The sequence below is a fragment of the Diprion similis genome, chromosome 2 (assembly GCF_021155765.1).
Source record: "Diprion similis isolate iyDipSimi1 chromosome 2, iyDipSimi1.1, whole genome shotgun sequence".
Classification (NCBI taxonomy): Eukaryota; Metazoa; Arthropoda; class Insecta; order Hymenoptera; family Diprionidae; genus Diprion; species Diprion similis.
The window spans coordinates 11,681,866-11,700,204 of record NC_060106.1 but is presented as its reverse complement, the minus strand read 5'-3'; the positions used below and the strand labels follow the sequence as shown (position 1 = coordinate 11,700,204).

Below are 18,339 nucleotides of genomic sequence, written 5' to 3'. Positions count from 1 at the left end.
AAACCCTTTCCCGTTTCAATATTTTATGGTTCTAACCCACACCCTACATAGACTATCGTAACGTACGCGCAGAATACCGGCTCTGAACTCTGCCGCGGAGGAGATGATCAGAGCGACCATTGAGTTATGTACTCTCCGTTTGACGGTCGTAAGTATGTCCATCATCGTGGCGGTTGTTAGAAAAATTTACCGCGAACCCGGCGATCGCCCCCGAGTAGCTAGTAAAACCGTAAAGTTCGTTAAGACATCGTGCTTAAGCACGGGGCAGGTTTAACCCGCGGAACGAACCGAGGGTTATCCTCGTACACTGAGAAAAGTGTTTATTCACTGTTAACGAACGTATATTTGGATGCGTTGAAAAAAATGTTTCGTTGTTATTGTTCAATTTTAGGTGAGGGAAATAACGATCGATTGAAATTTGTTAACAACTAACAAATCACCTTTTTTCTCAACTAAAATATACCTAATGACAAAACATTTATTTTGCCTTGTCCAAATATACGTTTGTTAACAGTAAATTAACTCTTTTCTCAGTCTAACAGAAGCGAGGATGACTTTGGTCGGAGATGGAGAACAACGGTGTCGGGTAGTGGAAACAGAGTGAATCTTTCAATTTGTACATCAAATCGACGAATCAGCCATTGAACCGTGCTCCACGTTTGCTTCGCCCCTTCTGCATACACAGTCATGGATGTACCCCGCGAATTTGGATCGGTTAAAAAGAGCAAAAATCGCGACGTTTGACGTGGCCGCAAGTGCATATCGTGCGATACACGCGTTTGATGCAGCCTCCGGGTTGAAGGGAGAGAAAACAACGTTGCTGGAGTATCCTCTTCGGCGTCCCAGGAGGAACCAGGAAGGGAACGGGATAGAAGAAGAAGCGGGAGGTGGGAGGGACCAAGAGGGGTTGCACAATGTCGGCGGCATCGGGCTCCGTGGTGCAGCAGCGCGCCCTCCTCTCCGAGAAAGCTACCGCGTTGCGTTTCCACGCACAGTCGAACTCCCTCGCCTCTCGAGGCCGGACGCCACGATGCCGCCACTTCTGATCGGGCTCGTACTTGTTGTGGCACGGATGGACAAGGCCGAGGGTGAGTCGCCTCTTGACAGCCCCCGACCCTTTGGCCAAGGGAAAGCCTCGCGCGCCGAGGAGTTCGATCGGACCGGTGTTCTCCAGCCGGACAGTCAGATCACCGCCACCCTTCGCCCCGGAACGAACTCAGAGTAAGTCGAACCTTAATTACTTTATCCGCATGCTTTCTTCCGGGCTCGCCAAGTCCTTTTTTTTTCTTCAGTACGACGAACACGGTCATTGCCAATCGTTAATTATAAGATCGTACCTGTCGGTACTCTACGATCTGACAGTTACGAAAATAGTTTCTCCAAAGTTACGTACGTCAGTGTGACAGAGTGTTTTCGAGCTATCAAAATTGTGCCGACGGAGTTGAATGTATCTTTCATACAATTCAACGTCTTAGGAACGAGATTTAGAATAATTTTAAGCTTATTCGAATCGGTTAGAGAATAAATTCTTCACTGAAATCAAAATGTGTCATCGATTAGTTAGATCTATCGACGGTAAAAACGAACTCTCAACGAATTCAGGGACAGCATCAACTGCTTGTGGTAGTCATGATTTTATTACACAGCAAAAGTTCTAGGCCCCTCTTTATGACAGTCTGCAACAGTGAAAATGTTCTCAGAAATACTACCACTGCGCAGAAAATTTTTCTCAAATTTTACGTGTTTTCTAAAAGCAATGCAATCTCTAGAACGAGCATGCCGTGAGCATAAACTTCCAGTCGCTTATTAGGAATTGTTATTTAGCTTCCGATCACGCTCGGTATGCTGTTGATATTTTCCGAAACTACCATATAGTCAGTTCCTTACAGTTACTTACTGTGTTGTGTAACATTCGATAACGCTGCTGACAGTTCTATACCACACAGTTTGCGAAAATTTCTAAAGCGATTATACTGCGGAAGTCTTCATGAGCCTGGCTAAAATAGGCATCATTAGTTCTGAGTTTGAATTCTAAAACGGTGTTCAATGCTATCCCCTCGAAGTCCGGAACACTAACACATATTAAACCTTGTATCAAATATATGTATATACATATACATGCAGAAACGTCTTTTCTGTCGATTTTACCAAATATGTCCAAGGAAGTGCTTTTCTAGTTCAAGTAAACGCAGTTTGAATTGACACGTAAATTGTTATCCTGATCATTAATTTTTTTCTTCACTAATCAAATGATGTTCTTTTGAATCAATAATCCATTTTTAACGCCATATTTCGGATCTTCAACGAATCCTTTCTCTGCGCGTGGCACTAATAATAAAAATTAAGATCGGACATTAGAAATGTAGAATGAAATTCTAGTTATCCGTACCGTTGATCGTATTCCAATACAAGGAAAGGCATTTATCGTTGGAATTTGGTATAATGGTGAGACAGTTAAAAACTCTGAGGCTTCGAGGGAATGATTGACGTATGAAAAAAAGAATAGAAAAGCTTCCTCCGGCGGTGGTATCCTGCCAGCGAGTCTATCGTCGGTCACCTGCAGCGCGTCCCGACGCCGAAAAGAGGGTCGGGCATTGCGTCCGCGTCGTGGCGAGAACCCACGTGCACCAAACGGCGCGTCCTGTCGCGACGTCACGGCTAATAAAATCTCGCTATCAGATGGGTTTCCAGGGAAGTCGTCGGTCCCCCTCGCGGTGCATACCAGAATTGATTCGAGGTTTGTGCAAAGCCGGTGCCGGATTTAGACCGGGGGTCGCGCGCGCGACCCCAGACGCCGCGACGCCGGCATTGTGCCCCGACGCTAATTTTACAATAGCTCGGTGACTGGCAAGCACGTGCAGCGAGCAGCGTCCCGACGCCCGCCACCGATGCTGCCGTTCAGCATCGGCGGCACGCTTATTGCTGCACCGTTACTGCATTTGCCTCTGCCGTTCGCGGTCCCCCTGCAGCCTTATTGCTGCACTTCTCTCTTTTATCTCCGACTACCTCTGTTCTGCGGAGAGTCAACCTCTTTAGACAGTCATGGCAGACGCGGTAAAAAAACGTCCCGCGCGTTTAACTGGGCCATGGTTTTTATACCTATATATAAAATGTACATATTTCAGCGCATCTTCCTCGATTTTTTCGTCTTCGCTCCACGTAGCTCGACACTCCATTTCGTACCCCGATCTACAACCCTTTATCGTCACGTCGCGCACTTCAAGGCTCCTCGAATTTCGATCATCGAAACGGTCGAGGTCGAATGTACAATGTTCCAAATGGTCCGAAACCAATTTCGATATATTCGTTAGTGAGATGTTCTGACGTGAAACCATCATCAACATTTGGCCTACGTGTTAGAAAACAAAGTATCGATGAAGGTCTGTTCACAGTCTTATGTTATAAATAATAATATTTCCAGTAACTTTACACGTAGAATATGTAATTTACGACGTGGAGTAAAGCAATACTTTATGTGTGTGTGTAAAAATAACAGAAACGTTACGTATCTAGCATTCTTTATAACGTAGCATCGTTTCATTCAACACCTCTCTTCCATCATTCAAACTTTCAATCATCCAAACTGGAACCAGTGCCAAATTAATTCGGATAGTTCAAGTCCCACTGCACAATCCTGACTAAGTATCCGTGTGCTGAATGGTTCCCAATTCCATAATTAAAACTCTCCGGCTTGCAATGTGGCGTCACTTGGGAGGGGTCTGTAAGTCTGCAATTAAGTAGCAAAGAAATGGCACAGACATTGTATACTTAACGAGACACGTGCAAATGCGGGTGGCTTTGATGTTGTTAGAAAATGAGCATGTGAAACCTGGCCAAGCTTGAGATTAATTTATGACCCATTTCGAGCGAACACAGGCCTGAAAATGCGAGTATTGCGTGCGTTTTGCGGGTTTAAAGACGTGAAATTCTCGCTCTGTAAGGAACGTACGGATATACGATACCGTGTCCTACGTCCTCAAGCACGAATACTCGAAAGTCAACGTTACATGCATTTATGCAAAATCGCCTGCATGCATACGTCCCGTCGCAGTTGACTCACATTTCACCTTTACTGCATCACCTCGAGTGACTCAAGGTTCGCTTCCCTTCCTTCTCTGCTCCTGCTCTCGACGCTGAACTATTCGATTAAATGATTTCAGGTTCTACTACTTGATTCATCACGAAGGGACGCCCTTTACGCTGCTGGTCAGCCCGTGCAGCGGCCCAATATCCTGGACGGTCAGCTACGTCCGTCCGCCAGAAAACGAGTCGGATGCTGAGGAAGGGAAGAGTGAGTGATCCGATTTTTTATTTCTTTTAATTTCACTGACCAATGTTTTTTGAAACGCAGGTCCGGATGACTTTCGGTTTTTTGGTAACAGAGCGAGGCGCATCGGGAACTCCTAAATAACATTATATATTATCGCGAAAGAGATTTACTACCGTTTGTCACATGGTGCAGAGTTTCTTTTAGCTGTCATGTTGCTCTGAATTTATTCGTTCGAGATGCTCAATTTATGCGCTTTCAGCCCGACGTAGAAAACTTCAAATTCCGTTTGTACCGTGCCTTGAATAACGAGCCTAGGGTCGGACTGTGTTCACCTTTGTTGATGAAATTTACTATTTTCGCGGGTGAGATGACCACTTTATTTTTCCTTCAATATTTTCCTTACCGCTATACCTACGCCAATTCTATCGTTGGATTCATCGTCTCGTACGAATATTCAGTACGAAAACTATATCTCGCCTCAAGATTTATTGAGCGAAAATTGTTTCGTCGTACCACGGCGAAAATGTGACAAGTGAAGCCTCGCGACAAACGGGAGTCGCGAGTCTATCTCTAGTCCGGCATAGAACACGAGACATTCAGCAATAAATCCCTTCTTCAAAGAGTCAACGAAACTCAAGTTTCTAGCGGCAAAACCCGTAACGTACCGCACTCCTGGAATGCGCTAACAAGCCGTTTTCTGACCGAACAACGGAGACAGAGCATATTGCCAAGGCGAAGAGCCATATACGCGTCATAAGTACACACATACATCGCATGTCAGTAGGATCCTCCTGTATCCTAGCCGACTCGCTGCATCTTCCTATTTTTTCATCCGTCTCACCGCGGAGGGAGGGAAATATCTATACTTGTATTTTATTTATGTTCACTGTTTTTTTTATTTTTCTTCCTACGAAGTACAGAATTTTAGATTAGTCTAGGATACTGGGATCGAAAGAGACTAGCTGCATGTTCGATTACTACCCAAATCGGTGCAATCGATAACACACATATATAACTATCTGACACGTAATATTCATGAAAGTCTTTGCTCCAATTCTGTGCCATCCAGCTACGTCTATCCGTGCATTAGGAGATATAGACAGTGCAATGTATAAGCTTGAGATCAGTGCCAGATACTAAACTCCTGAAATTCTGAACCCTGTAAATCGAAGATCAATCTCATATCAGTTCTGATATCTTTATTTTACTCATCGCCGTCAAACATATTGTGAATCTGTTTTCCAAAAAACCTTGATGAGCCAATGCCGTAAATAATCGTGAACGCATGAACCCTATTATGACTGCGATTGTGAGAATGCTGTTCTTTATGACTAGAGCGATGGCCAGTGACGAAGCTCGTACCAGGTTCGCCGTTGTTCACCTACGCCGGAGTCGAGGCGCGAAATTTCTCAATGACGAGAGCACAGGAGGGCGTTTACCGCTTCGAGATAAGATCAACGACGACGTCAAACGGCAGCACGGAGCGTCGGGGCGTCGACACGGTCCGTCTCTATGCCACGACGGAGATTCTGGAGCACCAATCCATCGTCGACTTTGGGAACGGCAGCAGGGGACACCGTCGTCATCTTCTGCGGTTCCAGCAGCGACGGAGCAAACGACGTCTCGGCGTCTCGTGGAGCTGGAGGTAATAACGGTCCTGTACCCGGTTGACCCCTACCGCGTACGAGAAACTGTAAGAAACCGTAAGAAACGGAGGAGGAAGCCGTGAGAAACCAAGAGAAACCATAGGTCGATCAATCAATCGATTCGTCTACCGGCGTCAATATATTTCACTTCTTACCTTCTTGTCGCTGCTCTCGTGCAGCAAACAGCTGCACTGGGAGCAGAAGCGGTTAGTTTTCTTCATTTTTCTCCTCATCGCGCAGCGCTAACCGAAGGTTGATATCGAACTACGCTCCTTTCCACTTCGTTCTACCGGTTAATAAGGTTATTATAAATCTTGCTTAATCGATATTCGGTTGGTATTTCACATTTCTGTTTAAATGTAATACCGAAATGTCTATTCTATTTTTCGTTTCTTTATTCAAGCACCTGGAAGAAATACCGCGTTTGTTTGCAAAATTACATATCGCAAATATCTAATTCACGAAGTTCGTTTTCAACTCACAGTATTTATCAAATACACCGAAACGGGAACCTGTAAACAGTTTGTACGAAGCCTTTTTCGCCTTTATATCCGTACTGAAATATACAGATCTAACGATCAGCTGATTACTTTATTCGGCGCCATGATCCTCTGCCACGTAAACATTGTAGATCCCAGTAAGCATAGCAGTATAATACCTATACCGTTTCGTTGAAAACGATAAATATTCTCAGTTGCATAATGTTGTCTGGCGCCGCATAGAAACGTTAAGATGATCCATTTCGATTGTAGGAAAAAAAGAAAAATTATAATTGACCAAAATAAAACTTGAATCTGTCGTTAACGATTAACGAGGTAGTTTCTAAATTTTGTCAAAAATAAAATATCTCCGTCGATTTCACGCTAATTATTTTCAACCGTGAGAGCTGATTGACGCGGTGTCGTTTTCCCGGACCACGAAATGCGCAAGTAGTTCAGCCGTTAGCGGTCAGACTGGTAAGTGAAAACAGTCCGTGGTTGCCGAGCACACGGTGCATATAACGCGGCGTCGCGACGCGTCAGCAGCCGATTCCGTGATTGAATACACGTCGGTGTTGCGCGTGCGGGTGGCCCCGGGCTGACGGCGGCGAACGGCTGTCGGGTATTCAGTTAACACTGGCTAAGGTAAATATTGACGTGAGAATACGTGCTCAAAGTCTGCAACAACGACACTTCTCTTGACTTACAGTCGGGCCGTTACCAATCTGACTGAATACTGCCTTGCCGTGACATCTGGGCAGCGCAGACCCCCGGCGACGTTGTGCGCCGCGCAAAACGTGCTGCAGTCAACCTCGACTTGGCCCCTAGACAAGATTCAGACTTCCGGGCATCAACGGCGACGCCCCATTCCCGAGGGCCTTCACTGCCCCAGGGAAGCCAGGCTAACCCTTAACGGAATGAGGTTCAACACCACTTACCATTTCGCACTCTACGCGGTTCGTATTATATCATATTACCTTACTTACTTGGTCTATGTGGGTGCCGATAGGTAACTATAAACGACATTCGCGTTATGGGGCGCATAAGGAAGCGCTGTATTGTATTTTATAAATTAATGAAACGGAGACGAGAGTTACGAAAACTTCAACTTCAAACGGCATGAGATAATGTTGGCAGTGGAATCGGATGGGGATATCTCCTCGATCTGCACGAGAGGTTATTCAAAAGAGGATTTGGTATTACAACAAACGTTGGAGCGAATCAGTTGTGATAATTGATTATACTGGATCATATGGATTCAATTAATTGTGAACGAATCCTAAAACTCGGCATCTTTTTTAACTATCCTAAAATTTTTGCATTTTTCACCTCCTGTGTGCGTCCGAGTTCTCACTTAAATGCATTTGGATCTTTGAGTGGTCCATGGTTACAGAAATCCTAAACAAAGACTGTAAAGACCGAACGATTAATAACATTCACTACAAAACCATAGGTGTAAATTCTTTGTCGTATCGTTTCTCAACGTTTCACGAGATCATTCAAAAACGGAGAGTTGCCTTAGTTAAGCCCCTAAAATACCTCGAAATTGAACGCAGGTGAGTAGGACGAACAACGTGTCGCGCCGAGTAACTGTGGAGAGTCACAAGTTTCGTCGAAATCCGACGCAGACTCTGCGCACCGGCCGTCCAGAGACGACCAACCTCCGGAAGAACAGCGGGTTGGTGAACTTCCAGTACCGACCGCGAAGCAACGCGAGGACCGTATTCCTGATGCGTTCCTGCAGCGGGGGGTCCTTTCGGGTCCTTCTTAGGGGGCCCGCAGGGGTGGTCAGTGACCAAAAGGTGACCGACAGTGTCTTCAAGCTGGTGGCGGCGCCCCTGGAGTCAGGGAAAAGGTACGTCCTGAGGATATCGGTGACCCCCGAGGAACTCGAGACTGTGACGACGGTGAAGGTGATCGCACGGGAGGACGTGCCCACGTCTGCGAATCAGAAGGTAGAGTTGCACATTAGGCCTATGCATTGCTTGTTTAGCTTTATTTCTGCAGAGATGCATTTTTCGGGGATTAATTCTTCTTGATTACTCCGCAGGCACCCAACAGGAGTCGGTCGCGAGAAAATCGATTCCCCAGAGGGTCTTCATGGTCGAGGTTAAGGAAGCGGTTCAGGGTTAATCAGCGACCCATCTGCTCGCTTTCGGATATCTGAGTGAGGAATAAAAATGAACGCACCTCGACACCGTCGGACGCGAACAATCGTGGCGCGTGAACGAGACGGCTGTTGAAAATTAGCGCTGTACCGTAATTGCGTTACTGGCGTATCTCCAACTGCACGGCGTTGTCGTACGATTTACGAATAATCATTCGAACATTGAACTCTGGCACCGTTTGTTCCATCTATTGTTCAATATTCAACTTCCGTACACGATTGGCAACGGTCCGACTTCTCGTTTTACTTCTGACCGGAAATTTCGCGTATGCCTTTCGGTGAACACATTATTGAGAAAAATAGAATGATATACCACGTTTAAGACTGAATTTAACGTCGAATTACCAAATTCTAAAGACTGTCTGCATGTTCCAACAAATCAAATTTTTCTTCTCTAAATCTCTATTCTTTACACAAAAATGCAGTTTGAGGTATGCAAGTACAGCAAAGGATGCTGCAAATATTGCGTTCTCGAGCCGTGGAACGATGCAGCCAAGCAAATCCGGTTGCATTGTTAAATGTCAAGTGTTAAGTGGGTTTGCGTCAATATTACTTAAGAGGCGTGAGATGTTTGCACACCAGTACTGTCCATGATCGCCTTCCGATGAAGTATTTATTATGAAGTTTCAAGAAGCAACTGCAATTCAACGTACATCTCTGGGCGTCACATCTTCCTGTTCCTGTCACATTTTCATCTGATACCACAAAGTCAATCATACCTCGCATATTTCTTTACGACGGTTCAAAATCCAACGACTAACTTTTACGTCACAATAATCGCATTTAGCAAAATTTATTGACAAAACTGCCTCCAATGAGATGTGTGGCAAAAAAATGGAATCAAGTTCACCAAAACGAAATGAAAGCACTGATGGAAAATCCAAATGTTTCTCGATGAAAAATGCGAACAGAAGAGAGGTAAAGTTGGACGAGGGTCACCCTCGAAGCGTGAATTAGCCGCATGAAAAGTTACTCGACAGTAATTGCATGCTGCTGAGACACCGCGATAATAGCAAAAACTGAATGCAGTCTCATAGCGTTCTCCCGTCTTGTCTACGGGGGAGAGGGACGAGAATTATCGTTTCATACAGCAAATGTTTTGTATAATATATTTAGGTAATAAAAGGTTTAAACGCAGATCTGTCCGATGGCGCGTGACCGCGTGCAAACAAAGCAACAAACGCCAGCCAACCAACGGCCATATGTCGGCCGTTCTGCCCTCTCGAGTCCCGTCCGCCTCCTCTGTGTCTGTCTCTATGTTCTCCTCATCCACATAGGTGCAAACTTATGTATACGCAAGTCACATATCTACGTTATTCTACATATACGTATATTCACCCACATACGTGACGCTACTCACCCGTGTGCCTTTTCCACTCTCGATGGCCTTTACCCAGCTAATCGCTTGTCAGGTGTGACAATGTCGCTGACGCGTTCGCCAGGGTGAACGAGTTTTCGTATATTACCGAAATTCCGACACCAGGTGGGCTCAGTTCGTGATTGCTGGCCGTGCGAAATTCTCTTCTAATTTAATATACGCAGCAGGTTTGCGGGGAGCAGCTTGTGTTATCTTTGAAATTTTGGGAAACTTTTTAACGGATTCAATCCTGTTGAAATTATCTTTTGATAAACTTTATTTATTCTGTGTGCATCATATCTGTTAATATTTATCGATAAAACTAAGTTGTTGCCGTACTGTTAGGTTCCAAATTGATCAGTGATCTCTAACTCTTTAGACAAGAAGCCTCTATTGGTATGAATACTGGAAATTTTGGTAATATTTGTTTTGCCCTTGTTCTCGAACATCACAATTTTTTTCCTTCACGTTTTTAAACCTCATAATGGGAATTGAAATATATTTTGCAAAGTGTTTTGAAAACCGAATTTCCATCGTTGGAACAATAGACCTAACTTGTTTCTAAAGATTTAGAGACCCTGGCCAACAGGATCGAAGTAATAATCAACACGTGGAACTTCACACAGTCGACTCAATATCCAGAAAAAGAATTTCTACAACTTGAATATAACTGTCACAGAAAGTTAATGAATATAATAGACTAAAATGAACTCTGGTATGCTTACGCCGCATTGTCAGATAATCATTAGAACGCGATACTTAAGTTATATTTTCCCCATTTCTCAAAATTGTAACTTATACTGCCCTTTAATTTCCTTCTGCCATTCATTAGTTACGGAATTTCGAATAAGTACCGTATCTATAAATTAGCGGGAATTATGCGTTTGGTCGCTTGAATAGAAGTGTGATCCTTGGAGACATATAGATACTAAAAATTAAAATTCCCGAATCTACAACGCGAACATCGCGAGGATATTGGCCAACAAATCTGGCACGGAACACGTGGTAAATCACATAATATAATACAAGAAAATGACGCTACAATTTTGAGAAAGTCATTCGTAAGCCGCACCCGATTCGTTAGGGTGAATATAAATTCTCATCTTTATCGCCGCAACCTGTAGTACCATAATAAAGTCACCAACCACAGGCCAACCGCAAGTCAAGAGCCGAGAGACATTGTATAATTCCATGGAATAACCCTGTGAAGGTATTAAAGGTAGTCTATAAATAAATTGACACGAAGTTAACGAGGTCTGAAGTTCGCCACGGCCATGAACGAGTCTGACCTCTCGATGTATTCCTTCGGGGCTCGAGTCGGCTACCAGATCGTAATCTGGCCCATCGTGGTGGTCGGCACAGTCGGTAACCTCTCCGTCCTATGGCGAGTCAGTTTTGGAATCGGTATCAATTCGCCCCTGAAGCCGATGTACCGCGGGGTGCTTTTATCCCTCGCTTTGTCGGATCTTCTGCTGCTCGCTACTTCCGGTTACAACACTTTGTCAGGCTTTGTTCGTTCCAACATTCTTTGGACGCTTCCGGATTGGGCGTGCTCTGTCTTACCGTGCCTCCAGACGACGGCAGCATTGTCGAGTTCCCTTACTTTGGCAGCAGTTGCTGCCGATCGGTAATAATTTTATTTTCACAATAATTCTTGTGCATCTTAAACCATTCTGTCAATTACCTGGAGCCAAAACGGACCTGGATTATCACTTTTCATTAAATCTTTCGAGGTACCGTGCTATCAAGCCAACCTATCCACCACCTACTGGACCAACATGGCCGATAGTCGCTCTTCTCGTCTTCTTCATCTGGGGTATTTCGATTGGCGCAACTTACCCCATTCTCGAACTTTACGCCACCGGTACTCTGATCGTATTGACTGACGTCTCGTACTACAGGTGTGAAATCATTCTTATTCTCCAATATTAAGAAACGAGGGCATTCAAACAGAATTTTCTCGCAATTTGGGTGCGGAAATTTTATAAAACTCATTCTATCTATCATCAATCAAAGTCGCTTTTCACGCTTTTCGTATTCCTGGTTCAATTTCCAAGAGTAAATAATAGTCTCTAGAAAGAAAGAGCTTGAAGACATTACGAAAATAGAGCAGAAAGCAAAATTACTGCCACTTACAATAATAGTTTGACCAACGACAAATACGGTTCAAACTAAACAAAAACAATTTTTCCGATCTTAGGGCTTCCTTGTGCTTAACAGCGGACCGGTCGAAAGCTGCAGCGACCTACGTGGCTATGTACGTTGCGATATTCCTACCTCTGGCCATCGCCTTCGTGGGTGTTCACCTACTCCTGGCGTTGAAGATATGGCGGCGGCGAAGACGCGGCGACAAATTGAACCTGGCGAGCAGCAGTGAGTCACAATTCACCGAAACTTCCACAGGTTAGAGAATTTGACATTTGAAGAGCTCAGAATTATCGCTGCTTGAAATCGGCGTTTCCGAGCACCATGTGTAACGAGAGTTCGACTTTTGCAGCCACATCGAATGCAACCATGACCACACCAGTCACCCTGAGACGACCCATGTCGTCCCCACCATTCGCTCACCGGAATAAGCGAACAGTCAAGGTCGTACTGGCCTTGATTCTCGTCTTCATTGTCTGTAGATTACCGATGTGGACCTTCGTGGTTATCAAGCTCTACATCACCCTCTCGGGGACGATCTGGTGGCACGTACAAGCGGTCGTCACCACTCTGTCGCTCTTCAACACCGCTGCTAACCCGTTCATGTACGCTTTTATCAACGAGGCGTTGTCCACCGTTGCCTGGGTCAGATCCTGGTGCACCAAAACTGACGATGCAAATGTCACGACAGTCAGCCGGGAGAAGATAAAGAGCAACATGAGCAGCATTAAGGTTCCCAGAGGACCCTATTCTCCGTAAACTTAACTGTTTTATTTGACATTATTTATGACTGTAGCAAATTGTTCACCTACTTTTATCATATATTAAGTATCATACAATGGATACTCTAAGTCACTGTTTTTTGCCAACAATCTCACATTGAACTAGCCAAGGTCCTGATATACGAGGGTAGACAGGTAGAAAATAGAAAAACGCACCCTTATCCTTATTTCCATTGGACTTTTATACAGCATTATAAAGGAATACATCTATGCGTTTATTGTCTTGTGGTATAAATTATAAGAACCCACTCCAGTCGTCCCTTTGCCTCCAATTCTCCATATTTTTTAATGTCAAACTGAGCTGAGTTCCAAGGCAATGCAAATCGAACCTTACTCCGAAATCTAAACCTAACATTCCGAATGCGATCTGGAGCGGATGGAAGGGGTTAATCTTGATTCCTCGACGGAACTTAATAAATCTAAAGCAGTTCCGCTTCTAGCAGCCTGAGAAGTTTCTCTCCGGGGCTGTTCGGCGGCTCAAGTTTTAAAAGTTTGGTTGCCCTGCAGAGCAGGTCCACGCGGTCTTCCCCTGGGGCCAATGATAGCTCCCTAAGGGCCACCGCTGTGTAGAGAGCGAGGCGACTGCCGTAAGGGTCTAGCACTTGGGTTGTCTGTATCACACGTCTGCAAATTTCGGCCTTCTGATGGTCATCAGGGGGCAAAAGCTGCATCAATGAATGGCCAACAGTGAGACAGTGTTGATGCCCAGGATGCAGTAGTACTTGTAGTCTGAAACAAAGCGAGAAACCAAGTTCTTGAATAGAGAAAAATCGGCATTCTTCTTCCTCGAAGAGCCTGACCTATCATCAAATTCTTAGACAGCTGAATGAGAGGACATTTTTTCCAAACCATCCTTACCTGGATAATAAATCCGCAAGGGCATTTCGACTCGCGAGCTCCATGGCACCTTCAACTTCCTCGCCGAGTCTCTCTGTCAGCTGCATCACTTCCATTGAGGTCAGCACCCCCGGGCAAGCATTGCAAAACCACTCGGTCTCCGAGTCCAAGGGATCTCTGGGCAAGACAAGGCCTGGACCACATGGGCAGACTAAAGTGCCTAGATGTGTTCCTAATTCTGTGGGGTCAGCGCAACGTTGACAACGACATGAGAAGTACTTCGTTGCAAGGAGGTGTTCGCGGCGACTCCGGGTTGCCCACAAGGCGTGCGTGTAGGTGGTGCTAAGGTGCTCTCCCCTGGTGGAGGGTAAATGCATGTATATTGACTGACGAATGACAGAAAACTATCACAAATAAAAATCGAGACTTGTGGTGGTTTCCTGAACTGACTTCCGGACGGTGGTAACGGTGCGAACGGTGATGCAGGGCCGACCTTTGGCGTCTATGGAGAAGCTGTGCCTCGTGTTTGCGATACAGTTGTGCTCGAGGAGGCAGGCCGTTTCGTAGAGAGCAGCAGAACCCTCGGGTGGGTTTGTCTCCAGCGCGTTGACGTCGATGAGACCACAGACCCGAGGAAATGCGTCAGCTGCCGCCTGGTCCATTGCCAGAAACGGTGCCAAGTGTTCTCTCAGGCTGAGCATTTCCTCGTGGGCTTCGGTGCCAGGACCACGTGAGTCATCGTGGCTTTGAAGGGCCTCCAGCAAAGCCCAACGTTTCGGGCTTCGCCTCCGAAGCAGCAAGAAACGTAGAGGCAATAGGAGGTCGCATCTGAAAATTTATTTCGTATTTGACTTATTGCTCAACTACATTTCTCAACGAAAGAATATTTAGATTTTGACCGGCGATATGTCCTGGTGTGATCAGAACAAGTTCCATTCGACATTAATCACTTTGAAAGTCTGCAAAAAGCTCGACCGTACGTACCTTGGCAATATCCTGCATTTGGCCAGAATGGCACACTCCGTTCCGTGCCGGTCGTGGTCCATCAGGCCCAGGCATCGGGGGCTGCAAGCGGGCCAGGTACACCCTGGACACCTACCGTGGGTCTGTCGACTTCCGCAACCAACGCAGACCCGCTCGAGAGAATGGGGTGCTGGACCCCAGACCAAAGGCGGTTCGCAGACCACGAGGTCACCGGCGTCCAAGTCCCTGGCGGCCAACAAGTGCCGACCCAGTTCCCGACTCTCGCGGATCTCCCATGATCTACAAGCGGTCTTGTGCCGGGACCAGTCATCCTTCTGATGTTCCTTGGTGCAATAGAATTGCGCCTTGCAATTACTGCATCTCAGCGTCGCAAGTTTTTCGCAGATCGCACAGGCACCCTCGACGTTATCAGACCCCATCGCTGTATCTTTCGGCAGTCAACCGGACGAGGCGCGTATTTGATCGATGATAACTATACCTGCTGTCCCATAAAAGTTATCTACCAAATTGTGTGCCATATAATAAATGCATATTTTATCGTAAATCTATCTGATTTACGGCTACTCCCTATACTGCAAAAACACGAGAATATTTAAAATACCTCAAACGCGCTCGTAAATCCATCAATTGTTTCGTGATCGCGAGAGATTGAGCCGACTTGTATTATTACAATCCTCCGGCAGATCCTTAGTCTTTGCATAATCGTGACTACTTTTCCATCTATCAAGACTGCGAACTTCAGTCCACTAGCATGAAACAACTAATTACGAATGTATGCGTAGTTATCAGTGCTGATGCGATAAGGCTATGTGGCTTAAATAAACCTCACTGTCACTGTTTCTCAATTTTCATATACAATTTTGGAAAAATTGCAAAAGTGTATGTCACCAATTCTATAGGATCACGGTTACCCGAAAATACCCTTTCATTCCAATTGGTAAATATTTCGTGAGTAATCACGAAATATCTTAGACTTGAGATAGCCCACCCTGCGAGCCACTTTTATGATTATACCTCACAGAAGGAATCTGCACGAGATACACTGACCGATTATATCATCAACTATTTTATTCGAATACAAATTTTTGGAGGAAATTCTGGCGGACGGTCTAGCTACAGTTCGAAATCTATATATAATTAGGCACAATGAGATGCCTCAATCACACAGTTTCGTTACGACTCACCGATTAGACTGAATACACCGTCACGACGAACTTAATTCCTACATACCGGTGGAAAGACATAAGTCTAATTTACCAACTCGAGTCCTTCACGGACGAAGAACCCAAACGCCTATTCGCCGCGGACTAACGAACACCCGGCACGAGTGGTCTTGTGCCTACAGCACGCAGCGCTTTCTTCAGTGGTTAATTATAACTGGAAACAGAAATAGAATTTAAAGTACAGGCTGTCCCACTAGACACGTCCGTCAGCTGAGCCCTTGGTCTCGGTAGGCGTAGGTGTAGTGTGAATTCTTCCCAAAGAGCTGGACTGTAACGCTTGATCCGTTGCTCGCAGCGTATTCAAACTAAGCGCAATCCATTTCTCTGGTAAATTTATCATTATCATACATTTCCATCATTTTGTCGAATTGTCGAAGTTTTCACCAAAAATCGAGGAGGGCAAGCTTTATTTGTTTCAGGATTGCTGAAGCATCAAATTTTCACTCAGAATGCAATCGTACGACTCTTTCTAGACTGATTGGATTTCGAGTATTCCAAAACAGCCGTTTTAATCGTCGTTGGAAGGCGGCAAAGCGAATATGTATTAATTATGGAAAAATTCAATACTTTAGTTTATTTTGGTCCAGATGACGTGGAATAAATACGATACATCAGCATTTATTGAGTGAACTATACAAAGTGTCTGTGACAATGACTGTCTGATATAATGTTTTTCTTATTCTGCTGAAGGTGATATAAATTGCGTACCATCTTCCAATTTTATTACTCAGACACATTGTTCAATGTTCGTTCATACTACGTGCTACAATTCTTTTGTCAATACTTTTATATTATGTGAAAACTTGGTGAATTACGAGACACTGACGCCCAACCTCTTGTACTGGTACTAAGGCTCGTTAAATAAACGATTACTGATAGTAACTGTGATTTTCTGATTTATCTTCCCCACCGTTAGAAAAATCCCTCTGCAGATTGCGATCAATGTAGCTGTACCTCCTAACCCAATGCTCGCGGAGTATTCGGCCTACGCTCAATCGATTTCTCTCACGAAATTACGTCGGAATAGTGCGTGAAAGAATTTATTGCAGCACTTTTCAGAATCGTCTGAATTTTCGCGAAAAATCCAAAAGGGTTAGCCTTACTTTTTCGGTCATTTTTGGAGCCAAGAAATTTTCGTCTCCGAATCGATTTGTATGACCCTTTCCAGACTGAATGGACGCCCAGGAACTCAGAAAACACAACAAAAAAGGCGTAGGACCAACAGCAGAGAAATGACGACGGGAAAAGCAGCAGCAGAAAAATTGAGAAAATACGTCTTTCGTTTTTTGGCTGTAACTTTTGATCCGTTGCTCGCAGCGCATTCGGACTGCGGCCAATCGATTTCTCTCGCAAAATTACGTCGGAATAGGGCTTGAGAGAATTTATTGCAGCACTTTTCAGAATCGTCGAAATTTTCGCAAAAAATCCAAAGGGGTTAGCCTTACTTTTTTGGTCATTTTTGGAGCCGAGAATTTTTTGTCTCCGAATCAATTTGTATGACCCTTTCTAGACTAATTGGACGCCCAGGAACTCAGAAAACACAACAAAACAAGCGTAGGACCAATAGCAAAGAAATTGCGATGGAAAAACCAGCAGCAGAAAAATTGAGAAAATACGTCTTTCGTTTTTTGGCTGTAACTTCTGATCCGTTGCTCGCAGCGCATTCGGACTGCGGCCAATCGATTTCTCTCGCAAGATTACGTCTGAATAGGGCTTGAAAGAATTTATTGCAGCACTTTTCAGAATCGTCGGAATTTTCGCAAAAAATCCGAAGGGGTTAGCCTTACTTTTTTGGTCATTTTTGGAGCCGAGAATTTTTTGTCTCCGAATCGATTTGTATGACCCTTTCTAGACTAATTGGACGCCCAGGAACTCAGTAAACACAACAAAAAAGGCGTAGGACCAACAGCAGAGAAATGACGACGGAAAAACCAGCAGCAGAAAAATTGAGAAAATACGTCTTTCGTTTTTTGGCTGTAACTTTTGATCCGTTGCTCGCAGCGCATTCGGACTGCGGCCAATCGATTTCTCTCGCAAAATTACGTCGGAATAGGGCTTGAAAGAATTTATTGCAGCACTTTTCAGAATCGTCGAAATTTTCGCAAAAAATCCAAAGGGGTTAGCCTTACTTTTTTGGTCATTTTTGGAGCCGAGAATTTTTTGTCTCCGAATCAATTTGTATGACCCTTTCTAGACTAATTGGACGCCCAGGAACTCAGAAAACACAACAAAAAAGGCGTAGGACCAAGAGCAGAGAAATGACGACGGAAAAACCAGCAGCAGAAAAATTGAGAAAATACGTCTTCCGTTTTTTGGCTGTAACTTTTGATCCGTTGCTCGCAGCGCATTCGGACTGCGGCCAATCGATTTCTCTCGCGAAATTACGTCGGAATAGGGCTTGAAAGAATTTATTGCAGCACTTTTCAGAATCGTCGAAATTTTCGCAAAA

General features: G+C 44.8%; 3 protein-coding genes across 3 annotated transcripts; 2 read left to right on the top strand and 1 right to left on the bottom strand.

The window, feature by feature from the left end:
• Positions 1–1,009: 1,009 nt before the first annotated feature.
• LOC124415863 lies at positions 1,010–9,696 on the top strand. Its single transcript, XM_046896545.1, has 6 exons — positions 1,010–1,221; positions 4,161–4,291; positions 5,606–5,915; positions 7,105–7,351; positions 7,952–8,350; positions 8,446–9,696. Exons 1-6 carry the CDS (start codon positions 1,031–1,033, stop codon positions 8,560–8,562), a joined length of 1,395 nt encoding a protein of 464 aa, XP_046752501.1. The 5' UTR covers positions 1,010–1,030; the 3' UTR covers positions 8,563–9,696.
• A 1,497-nt stretch (positions 9,697–11,193) lies between these two features.
• Positions 11,194–12,936, top strand: LOC124415864 (galanin-like G-protein coupled receptor npr-9). The gene is made up of 4 exons (XM_046896546.1): positions 11,194–11,546; positions 11,653–11,820; positions 12,120–12,322; positions 12,417–12,936. The coding sequence occupies exons 1-4, from the start codon at positions 11,194–11,196 to the stop codon at positions 12,821–12,823; spliced, it is 1,131 nt and encodes a 376-aa protein (XP_046752502.1). The 3' UTR covers positions 12,824–12,936.
• Positions 12,937–13,087: 151 nt separating this feature from the next.
• On the bottom strand, positions 13,088–15,201 carry LOC124415862 (SET domain-containing protein SmydA-8-like). Its single transcript, XM_046896544.1, has 4 exons — positions 14,668–15,201; positions 14,134–14,511; positions 13,705–14,040; positions 13,088–13,575 (listed from the first exon to the last, which is right to left on the bottom strand). The coding sequence occupies exons 1-4, from the start codon at positions 15,084–15,086 to the stop codon at positions 13,266–13,268; spliced, it is 1,443 nt and encodes a 480-aa protein (XP_046752500.1). The 5' UTR covers positions 15,087–15,201; the 3' UTR covers positions 13,088–13,265.
• Between the last annotated feature and the right edge of the window lie 3,138 nt (positions 15,202–18,339).